This window comes from Echinops telfairi, unplaced genomic scaffold (assembly GCF_000313985.2).
Source record: "Echinops telfairi isolate 266 unplaced genomic scaffold, ASM31398v2 ScPeMD7_4225;HRSCAF=4972, whole genome shotgun sequence".
NCBI lineage: Eukaryota > Metazoa > Chordata > Mammalia > Afrosoricida > Tenrecidae > Echinops > Echinops telfairi.
Window position 1 is genome coordinate 18,382,128 of NW_022108124.1, and position 13,258 is coordinate 18,395,385.

At 42.1% G+C, this 13,258-nt stretch overlaps 1 protein-coding gene and 1 pseudogene across 1 annotated transcript in view; both read right to left on the reverse strand.

Annotated features, from left to right (window-relative positions):
* Positions 1 to 559: 559 nt before the first annotated feature.
* On the reverse strand, positions 560 to 1,181 carry LOC101664344 (annotated as a pseudogene).
* A 7,805-nt stretch (positions 1,182 to 8,986) lies between these two features.
* Positions 8,987 to 13,258, reverse strand: part of KIAA1143 (KIAA1143 ortholog) — a 7,133-nt gene continuing 2,861 nt past the window's right edge. The window contains exons 2-3 of the mRNA XM_004708543.2: positions 11,385 to 11,529; positions 8,987 to 10,657 (exon numbers count right to left, since the gene is read on the reverse strand). Coding sequence (XP_004708600.1) covers positions 10,443 to 10,657; positions 11,385 to 11,529 — 360 coding nt within the window. The 3' untranslated portion in view covers positions 8,987 to 10,442. The remainder of the gene's footprint in view (positions 10,658 to 11,384; positions 11,530 to 13,258) is intronic.

Sequence of the window (13,258 nt, forward strand, 5' to 3'; positions counted from 1 at the left end):
ACCATGTGCCCAGCACAGTCTTGACTGCTAACTGAAAGGTGGACGACTAGAACCCATCAGCAGCTCTGGGGAGAAAAGACCTGGCGATTTGCTCCCGTTAAAATTTTAATCCAAGAAACCCTACTGGGTGTTTCAATGCTGTGATACGGAGTTTCTGTGCATCCATTTCTTCTGTGCTTCACTTCTCTCCACTATATAAAAATTGAGTTGGAGTGTATTAACAAGCTGGACATTGAGAATAGAAACTTTTCATTGTAAACAAGTAGCCTGACTTTCTTTGATTGGTATACATTGGATTCTGAAGCACTGCTTTGGCCATGAAGGTGAGAGTCAGATCGTGGACCATGAAGTCACTGTCCTATGCGAGCTAACTCCCTGGGCACCACCTCGTGCCATTTTTTTTTCTGCAAACACACAGTGATAGTTTTTCATTCTTTCTCTCTCTCTTTTATCCAACAAGCCATAACTTTATTAATGATAGCAACAGTGCAAGTGCAAACCAAACAGCAGCTACTCTTTAGAAACACACACACACACACACACACACAGGTCTTTGTTTTCAGATGGTTACGTTGTTAATGCAGTTCTTCAGGCTCGGCCTGCCTTTGCTCTTGATAGTTTGCTTGTGACATGACCAGTTCTATGTCTTTAACCTCCACACCTCTTTCATCAACCTCTTCATCTTCATTCTCCTTTGCACAGTTGGAGTTTGTGTGTTTTCTTGAATGTTCGAGACAGCTTCGCCTTGAACTTTGCACTTCTCAGCAGCTGCTAGCTGTGCTTGCTCTGATAAATCCTCCATCCTGGCTTCCCCCAAACTGTGCAGGTATCCGAAGCAGGACTCCTGTAGACATCTGGCTTTGATGGCAAAGTGGACATTCCTGCATTTTCGGATAGTGATCTAGTAACTTGCCAAAGGCCCCGTGTGGACATACTGGTGGTTTTGAACCTTCCATGTTCTTTCCACTCGGACTCTGCCTTGCTTTACTGGCTGGTTCCTCAGTGATTTCAGCTGCGGCCGCCAGCTGCACCCGTTGTGTGGCGGCCTGCGTGGAATCCTGTTCCTGGAGCTCTGGTACCAATTCATCACCGTCGCATTCTGTCCCAGATCCTGTCTCAGCCTGGGGCTGTGGCCCTTCCTACTCTGTGGGAGGGACAGTGTCTGTGGCCTCCCGGGGCATTTTATACCGGGACCGCGGACCCAAGATGATGGCAGAAAGAGCACTTCTTTTCTCTCAGTAAGCAAGACTAGTTTTCAAACCTAGAGATTTCCCAGTCAGACTTCAGAGGAAAGCTATATTTTGGAGAATAATAAATGTCCAGGATGGCAGCTACCCACGATGAGGGTGGAGCTAGCACATTAGATCCTGGCTCACCATTGATAACCTTGGAAAGGACAGCCTTTTCCATGATCACTAGGCAGCGAAGAGCAGGAGCAAACCAGGGTTTTCTGCTCCTGTAGAGTTACAGTTTGTGAAACTCACAGGGGCAGTTCTACCCTGTCCTACAGGGTCTCTATGAGTCACCATTGACTTGATGGCAGTGGATTGTCTGCCAGCATACTGCTTACAGGCCACCTAAGGAAACAGAATTATTTTTGCCATATAACCTGGTGAGTGGGCACTAAAGACGAGAGCAGTAACTTACCCCTGATGCAGTTTACCTAAACGTGGGACCCTTGTCTCTTTCACATTCTTCCTACTGTTTATCACTCTGAATGCAAATCTATATGGCCCCAAATCACCCAGATTCATTTTTAATGTTGTTTCAGAATCAGTCACAATAGGACATTTCTTAGGCTTTACAAGGCTTTTTGCTACTTAATGCTTTTTTCTTGCCTGCTCCCTGAGTTCTTCCTCCTCCCTATTACCTATCCTAATCTCCTCAGTTCACTGTGATTTTTTTTTCTATAGAGAAGAGTATAAAAGTCTAGATTCCATAACGCAGTTTCTCTGTTCTGCACAATGTATATTTTCTTTTGTGACCCCCCCAAAATATTTTTTAAATGCTTAACTCACTCAGCCCTAGGTTAAATATTTCTCCATTTATAACTTCATGCTTTAAGGAGGTTTTGACACTAAAAACTTCAAGACACACTACATTTTCCAATTACAGGCATAAATCACGTAACATGTATTTGAGCAACATACAGCTAGCTGCTCAGACATCTGTGGTCACATACGGTTATAAAATAGGCTCAGAAATCCAGATTGAAGAACAGGGTATAACAAATGTAACAGCTTCCCACACACCATATAAATATAAATATATATATATATATATACACACACACACACATATATATTCCCTTGTATACAGTACAGAGGTAACCTATAATAAAGAAGTCTTTAAAATTTTTTATTGTGAATTAAATGCAGGTCTACCGAGCAGATCATCGATTTTATTCAATAATCCATACCCATTTTGATTCAGCTCACCACTACAATCCCTTCAATGTGCCATTATTCCTTTTGATCCTCAGTTCCATTCCTCCCTTTTTAATATATGTCTTGATAGTAATAATGCAGATGTTAATGGTAATATATACACTGTACTGTATTTTCTATTTTAAAAGTTTATTGTGCAACTGTATGCTTGGACTCTTATGCAGAAGCATCCAATCTCATGTATTGTTCACCTTGAATGTTGTAGTGTTATTTCTGTTTAATTTGTTTTAAATATTACTGTGAGGTGCACCATAGGTCCCAAATGTAACAAAACAGTGCCAGAAATAGCCACAGCAAGAGGCAAAGGGGAAATATCAGATTTAAAGTGAAATAAGGTTATTAAACTAACAGTGGAAAATCAGTAAATAGTATTGCTTGAGATTTAGGCATGTTGTATTTGACAGTCACAAGAATCTTTCTCAGCCTGTTGATGATCACTGTAAGGCATGAAGCTTGTTTGAGGTACTTAAAGGAAAATACAGCCCAGACTACAATATAGGTCACCCAATGTCCAAATCACTTAACACCCTATTTCACAGAATGTATTGTGGACATTAACAGTCATACATGACTGTAGATGCAAATGTTTATGTACACAGAAGACATACTGTTTTAAAGTATTAATTTCCCTGGGTCAAGCATTACCACGTTGCACTGAATTGAGCTTTTTTTAAAAAATCATTTTATTTTAATTGAGCTCTTAATTGCATGTCCAATAACAGATTCTTGTATTACTGTATATACTTTTCCCTTTATGATAGGCTTTTATACATGTATCATATCCGCTGGCCCTCTTAACTTTTTAAAAAAATTTAATAAAGTGAGTTTTATTGTTGAATTCCCAACCCTCTTAACTTTTGAGAGTCTATTTATCCGTTTTCCTCATCAATCTGAGTGCCTTGCATATAGAAGATAATATTAATTGAATGAATGACTCACAATTTATGGGAAAACTGAGGCCCCAAAAGGTAAATTCATTACGTGCATACAGTTGTTAATGGATCAAGTAGATCCTAACTTTGGCCAACTTTTATTTGAGATATTTTGGAATCTGTGTAATGTGTGATTTTGACAAAAATTCTCTAATTACTGGCTTATTTTGTAATTATTCTTTTTAGGCAACAAAGAGAAAGCCTGGTGTAAATGGATCTGAGAAGTGAAGAATCAGAGGATCGTCAACTGGACTTTTCATTGAAATGATTGAAAATGCACACCGATTAAGAAGGAAAATCTTTCAGTAATAATTGCGGGAACAAGACACATACAGAGACTCTTCTTAGCACAGTGTTACTCTAATGTGAGTTGTGAGAAAACGCCTTATAAGTATCACAATTTGAGAGAAGTTTGACCTGACTCTGAAGCTATTGGGGAAAAACACCATCAGTGTGCTAAAAGCAACATGCAGATTTCACTCCAAATCAAACGCCAGAGACTAAACGGACGGAAGGAAAACTCAAAATGCGCTGAATGTGGGAAATGCTTTACTCAGAGATCATCGCTTACCCAGCACCAGAAGATTCATACAGGGGAGAAGCCCGACCTGTGTAGTGAGTGTGGAACTTGTTTCCGTAAACACTCAAATCTGACCCAACACTTGAGAATTCATACAGGAGAGAAACCTTATAAATGTCACGAATGTGAGAAAGCCTTTCAAACAAAGGCAATTCTTGTTCAGCATCTGAGAATTCACACTGGAGAAAAACCCTATAAATGCAAAGAATGTGGGAAAGCCTTTTGCCAGAGCCCGTCTCTTATTAAACACCAGCGAATTCATACTGGAGAGAAACCATATAAGTGCAGTGAATGTGACAAAGCCTTCAGCCAGAGCATCTGCCTTACTCGTCATCAGAGAAGTCACTCTGGAGATAAACCTTACAAATGTAATGAGTGTGAGAAAGCTTTTAACCAGAGAGCATGTCTCACACAGCACAGGAGAACACATTCGGGAGAGAAGCCCTACACATGTACTGAATGTGGGAAAGCATTCAATCAGAGTTCGACCCTTGTTGAACATGAGAGAACTCACACTGGAGAGAAATATTATAAATGTAGTGAGTGTGAAAAAAGTTTCCGCAAGCAAGCACACCTCAGTGAACATTATAGAATTCATACTGGAGAGAAACCTTATGAATGTATCAAATGTATAAAATCCTTTAGGCACAGGTCAGCACTCATTCGACATCAGAAGCTTCATTCTGGAGATTAAAACTTGTGGTAGAATAACTGAAAAATAGCTATGAAACTGCCACTTTCCCCATCTCTGAATTCCAAGAAAGTGAAGAAAACGACTCAGAACTACATTGTCTTGAATTCAGTGGTGTTGCCGCCTGATGGTATGACATCATACAACGTACTTAATCCTATCTAAATGTCAGTTGCCCCATGTCTCAACAAAGGAATAATAGGTATACAGTAAACGACAATGGAGGTGGACATAGCTGGCCTCTGGCTTCCCTCCTGCTCTGAGACAGGATCAGATATGCCTCTGTGGTCCATCCTCCTTTACCTATCCTGACAACAACCGTTCCTCCCACATTACTCTTATGTTCATGCAGGACTCAATAAGTCATTGCAATGGCCACACAGATCTCAGACAATGAAGGGTGTTTATTAGGGACGCTAATAGAGTACTATACGTCAGGTTCAGCAAACAGTAAGTGTACAGCCATTGGTCCACAGCCACACCTCTCAGCCTGTTTCTCCAGTCCTCAGACTCAGACAGGTCCCTTGGCTTTGTCTCCGTGGGCCAGAAAGCCAGCCTGCCCATTGCTCAGTGTCACAGTTCCATAATCACAGACCCCATAAAGAGGAAGTACTTCGTCATCTCCGCACTGCTGCTCTGAGCTTCTGTACTAAGTGGCAGGTGCAGCTGCTCTCAGTGGCCTGTGCTTCAGCAGAGATCTTGGATGTGCTTTTCCAAATAGTCCTTGGATTTCTGTGTCCTATGGCTCTTACATACTGAGGAATGACTTTGATGGAGGGGTGGGTTATCTTTTACCGGCTCATACCACCAAGGAAAATGAAGGATGATTATCTTAAGTTACATCCTCAGGTAAAAGTCTTAGAGATGCCCCCAAGGGAACAAAGGATGTTACTTGGTTCACAACCCCTATTAAAGTCATGTCTTTATCTCACCCTAATCTTGCCCATCAGTATAGTAGAGAACACCCTTCAAAATGGGACTTCGAGTGTGACCACAGGAATAGGCCCAGAATTATGCATCACATCATGAATATTGGCTGGAAGGGCCATTAACTGACCACATATATAATTTATATATAACTAAATTATATATCATAGTTGCCATTAGTTGGCTTTGAGTTACATATATTCTGAAGTTTATATTTTAAAAATTCTGGCTATTGAAAATAGGTAAAACTAGCATTAGGCTTTTCAGTTCTTATAATGTTCTTTCTTTTTAAAAGAATGTACTTGTAGTTAAACTAAGATTTCATGCTTTCTCTACAGAAGCCTAAACTATCATGTCTGGATAAATGACAGAATACCACTTAAGACCAGTTCATCACTGCGAAAATTCAGATGTAGTCAGAGGGGCAAAGATCACTGGGATCTACATGGACAGTGTGAAGTGTACGTCTGCATATTGTCAAGCAATGTTAGATTTTGCTCCGCTCCTTTATTAGGTCTAGTTTTTCTTCAAACTTTAGTCATCTTTTTCCCATGAAAAACAGCTTCATGGAAGAAAGCATGATGATCTACTTCTGTAAGGATTGCAGCCAAGAAAACCCTGTAGAACAGATCAACTCTGGGTGGGTTTGAATCACCAACCCTTGGAATCGAAGTTGAGCACTTAACTGTACAGGGGTCCCTGACCACCAAGTAGTTGCCTTTAAAATGAAGCTGAGAACAGTGTCTTAGGAGACGTGTGGCTATGGGGTTGCCTTACAGCAACTTGCAGCTCCTGCTTGCTGCCTCTTCTCCCCCATGATCATTAATTTTAATAGCTTACAACAGTCACAGAGACTTTTCTATACTGATACCTGTGGGGTGCGGCCCCACAACCAAATGGGTCCTGAGGAACTGCAGTACAATTACAGCAAATAGAACGGGCAGGGTCTGGAGAATGAGATTTTCTAATGGGTTTATATAGTCATGGGGCTTACAAACCACCAGCAGGCACATAGAGAATGGAGGTGGGGGTAGGGTGGTGTACTAGCGGCACATACGTCTTAAGGTGAGCAGGTACTAGAGTTAGTGGTTTAACCTTGGAAGTACCTGAGCTGGCTCAACCATGGATATCCCTGAGCTCTCTCCAGGGGAATCTATGATCAGTATCAGAGGGCAACTGGCTGCATTTTGGGTGTGGTGGGCAATCACAAAGATAGCCTCTGAGCACATGGTGTGCAGCCAGGAGCAAGTAGGTGGCATCTTTAAAGTAGCACTTTGTGGGGACAATGATCTACCTGCAGAAGGTGTGCTGGGAGCCACTTCTCTGTGGGAGCCTTTTCCCACCAGACTCCGCTTTCTAAGCCTCGTGATGAGGACTATAGAGAACTTGGCTGCTTACATTTTCATCCAGTTTCTTGGTTTCCCATAAACACCTATATGCTGTTAATGAGAAAACTTACAAGTGAAAAAAGGCACCTCAAGGTTTGGGAGAGCTGCCAGAACGGAGCCTCCACTGTACCCAGGAAGGTGCTGCTTGGATGCTCACACCAGTCACCAAAAGATCACTTCAAGATCCCAAGCCCCTGGTTTGCAGGACTTCATTGAATATTTATAATGTGGGCCTGATGTATCATGTTGTTAGGTACCATCAAGTCAGTTACAATAAAAACATGCAGGATACCATTAGGGTCCTCTCTTTCCTGAAGCTAGTTCACCAGGGATGGCATCGGTAGCCTCTACTTGCTGGACTATTTAGGAAGAGAAAAGCATGTTATGTTCAGAAACCAGGGTCAAAGGGCCAAACCAAGTTCTTTTTCCCACGGGGTAGGATCAAGTGGGCAGTGTCAAGTATGGAAGTCTGTGCACCCCCACCCTAAGAGGTCTGTGGGGAAAAAAAGCTTTAGAGAGACTCATTCATTCTAAATACTTTTATTGTACAAGGTTCTATTCTTGGTACTGAAGATGGAGCAGTTGGTAAAACAAAGTCTGCCCTCAAGACTTCCACCTTCAGATACAGCTGACTACAATTGACAGTAAGTAAAACAGTGTGGTATTGGTACAAGACTATGTTTAGCAATGATACAGATAAGAAAATTGGGTGGGTTTGTGGGGGTAAGAATACAAGGGGGTATAGATGAGTGGTTTCAGCTGTTGAATGCAGAGTTGATGGTCTGGAATGTAAAGCTCCCAACCTCATTCACACTAAAACATCCATTAAAACAAAAAAAAAAAGCAAAACAAAATACAAGCTTGGCTGATAGAACAAGTTAGTATGCATTAGAAACAGGATTATAGAATGGCTTCAAGACTAATTTGAATGATTCACGAGAACCTGTTTCAAGAAGCAGCAGTTAAGAAATCAAAGTACTGCATGGGGAAAGTTTGCCACAAAAGATCTGTTTTAAAGTTAAAAAGCAAAGAGGTTGCTTTGAGGTCTCAGGTACACCTGATCCAAGCCTGGTCTTTTCAATCTTCTCCTATGCACGTAAAAGCTGAACAATGAATTGTGGCTTTTGATTTATAGTGTGGGCAAAAAATATCGAGGAAGTACTTTAGAAGCAAGGCTAGCAGGACTTTGTCTCCTGCACTTTGAACATGTGATTGGCAAGGAGGAGTTGATGGAGAAGGACATCATGTCGGGTAGAGAGTCAGCAACAAAGAGATGGATCGACACGGGGGCTACAACTAGGTTCTCAAACGTAGCAAGGGCCACAAGGATGGCACAGCATGGGAAGGGTTTCACTGTTGACTCGGGGTTGCTGTGAGGTGGCCTTGTTAACATCTTCAGGACTCCCCGGGCCCCCACATGGTCGCTTTTGAGTATTCTTTGCAGTAAGAGGTTAAAACGGACGAAGAGATGGATGTGGCGCCACAGTCATGATAAAGATGTCCTGAAATTAATGGTTACACAGGGATCCGGTGGTAGAGGATGCAATATTTGCGCCCTCACACTGCCACCCGTTTTAGTTATTTGACTTACTGTCAGGAGGTAAACTATCAGGCTTAAGCAATCTCAAGGAATGATCTGGAAAGGCTCCAACTTTATAGTGCTCACCTCCACCCCTGACTAAATTTTAATCTTTCTTCTCGCACATAGCCCTGCCAGTTTAGTGGATTATGAGTGTAGGGTCAGAAGTTCGAAACCACCAGGCGCTCTAACAGAGAAAGGGGCAGTTTTCTGCTCCTATAGAGATTTAAAGCCTCAGAAACCTACAGAGCCAGTTCTACACTGTCTGTAAGGTCACCAAGTCAGAACTGGCTCAAGGGCAGTGAGTTCTTTTCACCTAAATAGACATAAATGGATCATAAAGAATGCTCTAATTCCTTTCAAAATCAGTGAGATACACATATGGTTCTAGGGCAATTAATTATTTAAGTGATAAGTGTCCTAATATAAATTCCATATGAAGTATAAAACAATATAGACAATTCTTTATTTGATATAGCGGTTGGGAATCAAAGAACAATGAAAAAATTAGATGGGGAAAAAGAAAGCCCCAAATTTCTCAATTGTTCAAAACCATCAGCGCTGTGGGAGAAAAACGAGGCTTTCTACTTAAAAAGAGTTACAATCTTGGAGGTCTACAGGGGCAGTTCCACCCTGTCCTGTATGCGTCAATATGGAAACAAAAAAGTCTAGATAGTAAGTTAATAAGAAACCCACAACTAAAGTACTGAAAAATGAACAAAAAGTTAGTGAAAAGCCAACAAAATGGACCACATACGTATGAAAGTTTAGCCCCTTCCTAGGAGAGCAAAGAACTTTCCATTAACAGAAATTGCTCAATTGCATTATCTACATATCAAAGTGATGAAAGTGACAGGGCTGGCACTAGTCCAAGTCCAGCGCAGTCACGGGTTGGGGGGAAACACGCCCTCAGAGGGTCATGAGGCTACGGGGGGTAACTTCTCTTGGAAGCAGTTTGACAGTTAGCATTGATGGCTTTAAAATGATTTAAATACCTAGAGCCAATTAACTCTGCTTCTGGCTATTCTCAGTGAATCATGAGAAATATACTCAGATTTCTGAAGACCAATTCTGAATTGCTCTACTAGCTGTTTACTATTGGAGTTAGGAGAGCATTTGGCTGCATTTAACAGAAACCTGATGAGGCTTCAGTAGGCAGGGCGATTATTTTGCTTCTGTAGCACAAGGCCCAGAGGCTGACAGTTGATGCGGATGCTGCAGTCTCTGAGACATGCCTGCAGGGGTGACAGACAGCTTCTTGAACCTTCCCACTGTACCTCCTAGTGCCAGTGGCCACTCTCCTTCATCCTGAACATGGCTCTAGGGCTCTCAGGTCTCCCTTCTGTGCTCCAGACAGGATGAAGGGAGAAGGGTAAGTGTACGTGTTTGCCAAGTCTGTCCTTTTAGACCCAAGCATCTACATAGTTTTCTCTTTACTCCCAGGACAGTCATGTTAAGACCAACCCTAGCAGGAGCCTGAGATGTGTTTTCATCTAGGTGCCTTATCATCTCCCCCCTAAAGTGGGGTTCTGCTAATGAAGAAGATGCACGGGTGATCCATGTCATTAGGAAATCCCCTATCCTATTGATGTGAGGCTTTGAATTTTATTGATGTGGAGAAATGGCTGTAATGTTAAGTGAGAAGCTAGACATAAAACATACATCACACAATGTAAATTGTGTTATAAAAAGCATAATGTATATACACATCCCCACACACGTGAAATAATAAAATACCACTAGTTAATTTTTTTGTGGTTGGCATTTTGCATCTGAGCATTGGTGAGCAGTTTTATTAATTTTCTCCCATATTTTTTATAATGAACTTGTCTGACTTTTATAAAGACAAAATGTTATTTTAAAAAATATCCCATAAACTAAGTCCAAAATATGTACAATTACTCGTTTTCATCATCATTGTCAAAAGAAAGGAGGCTGCTATTTCTGATTTGCTTTTGTGAGTTCTTTGTAACCGAGTCCTGCTTACTCATTTCCTCTTCATTCGTCCTCTTCTTTTTGGAGCTTGCTGTCAAACCCGAGTATTTTTCATCAGAGGAACGCTTGACTGGTTTCCGGTACATGATTCTTCCATCGGCCGACGCGGGTTCTTCATCTGTAGCAAAAAGAAAATGAAAGAACCTTCTTCCCTCTGGTCCATGTTACCTTTGTAAAGGCAGCTGCTGTCAAGTTGATTCCAACTCATAATGACCCAAGGTGGGTCACAGAAGTGTGCTGCACGGTTAGGGGGAAAAAAAAAGGATGCCTGGCCTTCTCCACTCTCTTAACTGTAAACCCCCAAGACATGCAGAGACTCAACACATTCTCACTGCGGCATGCCATAATGTGTCAGTGCCTGGGTAATTACAACAAGTTTACAAATCGTTTGAAAAGTGCACTGTTCGGAGCACTAGCATTGCTGCTTGAAAACACTGCAAGACATGTTTAGGAATTAAAACAAATACACACAACCGGTCCCCCAATAAAGTGATTTAAAGAAAAACAAACAAAAAAATCACAACCGGTACTAATTATAATTAAAAAGACCTTTCTTGACTGGTTTATAAACCAGAGTACCTTATGTTACATGGATACATTTCCTTAAATTCACACCTGATGCTCTAACCATCCAGTAAGGTACTGTAATGACTGTCCCCTTGAAGGGTAAGGAGAAGTGACTTGCTCAAGGTCCCACATCTGTCTACTAAGCGTTGAAGCCAAGCTCCCAGTAGGATTGCTTCTTTAACCCTGTGTGCCTCACGTCCTACCACTGCAGAAGCAAAGCCATCTCATACTCGAGGCTCCTTACACTTCTAGGCAAACCACGCTGCTTTCAGACATACCTGCTTTGGCTGCCTTAATCTCTGCTTTAATTTTCATGACTTCTTCAGCTGACAGATCTCCTTTTTTCAAAACCACGACTTGGGGTTGTTCGTCATCTTTGTCGCTGTGGTCACCATCTTCTTCCGGGAGCTGAGGCTGGGTTCTCTAGAAGGGAGCACAGGCTGCAGGTTGCTGACCTTGACCCAACACTACCTACCGGCTCTGAGAAACTGATGAGCTTGAGAGCTTTGCTGAATGACACGGGATTTTAAAGTACCGTAATCCCAAATAACCCACCTCACCACCCCAGGGAACAGGCTCACTGCCAGGCATCAAGGGGGCTCATCTAGTGGGGCCATTTCCAAGGACCCCAGCTTTCCGCTTTCAGTGTGGGGACGCTCTAGATTATGGGCTCCGGGCAGTTTGGACGCTGCTCCTCAGCAGTGGTCTCAACAACCCCGCCTCCCCCCTCAGAATTAAAAGGGACAAGCCGCAGGAAGTCCAACCTCTGCTCATCCGTCTCCCTTCCAGCAGCCTCGGCAACCTTTCCGCCTCTTTCTAAGTGTGCACGAACAGGCAGACAGAAAACATTTTGTGTTCTCAAAGGAGACTACTTGGTTGACTTGCTTGTCCCCCACCCATCCTTTTCCTTACTAGTTTAGATGATGAGATTTCTCAAATATTAAAAAAAGCACCACATTTTTTGCACATAAGGAACTCATATCACATATAGGAAACTAATGCCTGAGGGGATCGATTGCGTGGTTTCAGAGAAAAATGTGTAACCTACTTGTTTGCGTGAGACTATAGCATGGGGACTGTATATTACAAAGAATGTATAGTGTACACATCACAGCTACCATGGACACACTATGTATCTGCAACAAATGCCAACAGCCAATTCAGATTTTTCTGAAAAACTAGATACCATGAAAGCCTCTCCTAACATTTTACATAAAATATCTTTTATAGATATTTTAAATATCTCTATACAGATATCTATATCTAACTATACAGAGATTTTTGAAGAACACTGTCCAGTATTTTATTACGTATATTTGTTTACCCAAGCCAAATATTGCTATCCAGGCAGATGTGACTCAGAGTAACCATATAGGACAGAGCAGAAGTGACCCAACCGGGGTGCCTAGTTTGTAATCTTGACAGCAGCAGGTGACCACATTTTTCTTCCATGAAGCATCTAGTGGGTTTGAACTGACCTTTTGGTTAGTAGCCAAGCTTTTAAACCTCTGTACCACTAGGACTTATTATTTGTCCACCAGTACTCTGTAAATGAAACATTTGGCTGTTTCTGAGTTTTTCCTATTAAAAGAACTTCTCAAATACATTCTGCTCATGCTTGTGAACTTACAAGTAAGAAACACTCATGCAAGAAATGAAATTGCTGGGTCGAAAGGCATGCACAACAAAATGAGTTTTTGGTCATCACAAGATACAGCGTCAGGGGTCATGAAGGCTTGAAGGTAAACAAGCGGCCATCTAGCTCAGAAGTAACAAAGCCCACATGGAAGAAGCACACCAGCCAGTGCGACCATGAGGTGTCGATGGGATCAGGCATCATCAGAAAAATCTTACCATAGTGAATGAGGGGGGGAGTGGAGACCCAAAGTCCATTTGTAGGCCACTGGACATCCCCTTACAGAAGGGTTTCAGGGAGGAGGCGAGCCAATCCGGGTAGGATGTAGCAACAATGAAAAATACAACTTTCCTCTAGTTCCTAAATGCTTCCTATACCCCCGCACCCTCCACTATCATGATCTGAATTCTGCCTTGCAAGTCTGGCTAGACCCGAGGATGTACACTGGTACAGATAGGAACTGGAAACACAGGGAATCCAGGGTGGATGATCCCTTCAGGACCAGTGGTGTGAGTG